The sequence below is a fragment of the Pygoscelis adeliae genome, unplaced genomic scaffold, assembly GCF_000699105.1.
Source record: "Pygoscelis adeliae isolate BGI_AS28 unplaced genomic scaffold, ASM69910v1 Scaffold275, whole genome shotgun sequence".
In the NCBI taxonomy this organism is placed as follows: Eukaryota; Metazoa; Chordata; class Aves; order Sphenisciformes; family Spheniscidae; genus Pygoscelis; species Pygoscelis adeliae.
Genome location: NW_008824763.1, coordinates 264,131 through 264,833, shown reverse-complemented (window position 1 = coordinate 264,833; position 703 = coordinate 264,131). Strand labels below are relative to the sequence as shown.

At 58.6% G+C, this 703-nt stretch overlaps 1 protein-coding gene across 1 annotated transcript in view; it reads right to left on the bottom strand.

Annotated features, from left to right (window-relative positions):
- REXO2 (RNA exonuclease 2) overlaps window positions 1-643 on the bottom strand; it is a 4,943-nt gene extending 4,300 nt beyond the window's left edge. The window contains exon 1 of the mRNA XM_009323566.1: window positions 536-643. Coding sequence (XP_009321841.1) covers window positions 536-643 — 108 coding nt within the window. The remainder of the gene's footprint in view (window positions 1-535) is intronic.
- Window positions 644-703: the final 60 nt, after the last annotated feature.

Here is a 703-nt window from a genome sequence, read left to right as displayed (position 1 = left end):
GTGTGACGGGGGGAACCGGCGGCACGTGTCGTAGCGGCGGATCCCGTGTCCAGGCCCGCTGACGCGTGTCTCGCCCTGCCTGCAGCTCTCCCGCGAGCTCGTGCTCCAGCCCCCTCGGGGGACCGTTCCCTAGCTGTTGGCCTTTGCTGACGCTTCTGGCTCTCAAGTTAGAAAGCAGCTTCCAGCACTACCCAAACTTATTTAAAACCAGGCTACGAAGCACAGGCCGCTTCGGGGCAATCTTGCAGCCGAGGGGCAGGACGAAGACTACGGCTACGCGAACGCAATTCGCAGCTGCGCCACCCGTGACTTGCGAGACCTTGGGCAAAAGGTTACGCACCAGCTCCTCGCTACGGAATAAGGATGACGCTTGCCGTCTCCCATTCTTTATCCCCTCTGTCCGACTGCAAACCGTTCAGCACAGTGGTCGTCCCTTTTTAGGTGACTGTACCGCAACTAAGAACTCCGAATTATACGTTATTCTCATGGCTGCAAAGAAAGAGAAAGCGTAGCACGACTGCTCTAGAAGGGTTACCTTCCCGTGATGCTCCTTGCACCACTCGGACATGCCATCCAGCAGCTCGTCGGGCTGATTAATAATCAGGTTGGGGCCCTGCCGGGAAGAGAAAAACGCAAAGGTCATCGCAGCAAGCTCAGTATCAAGCAGGCGCCCCCCCCCGCCCCCCGGTTTCAGCCCCGAGAC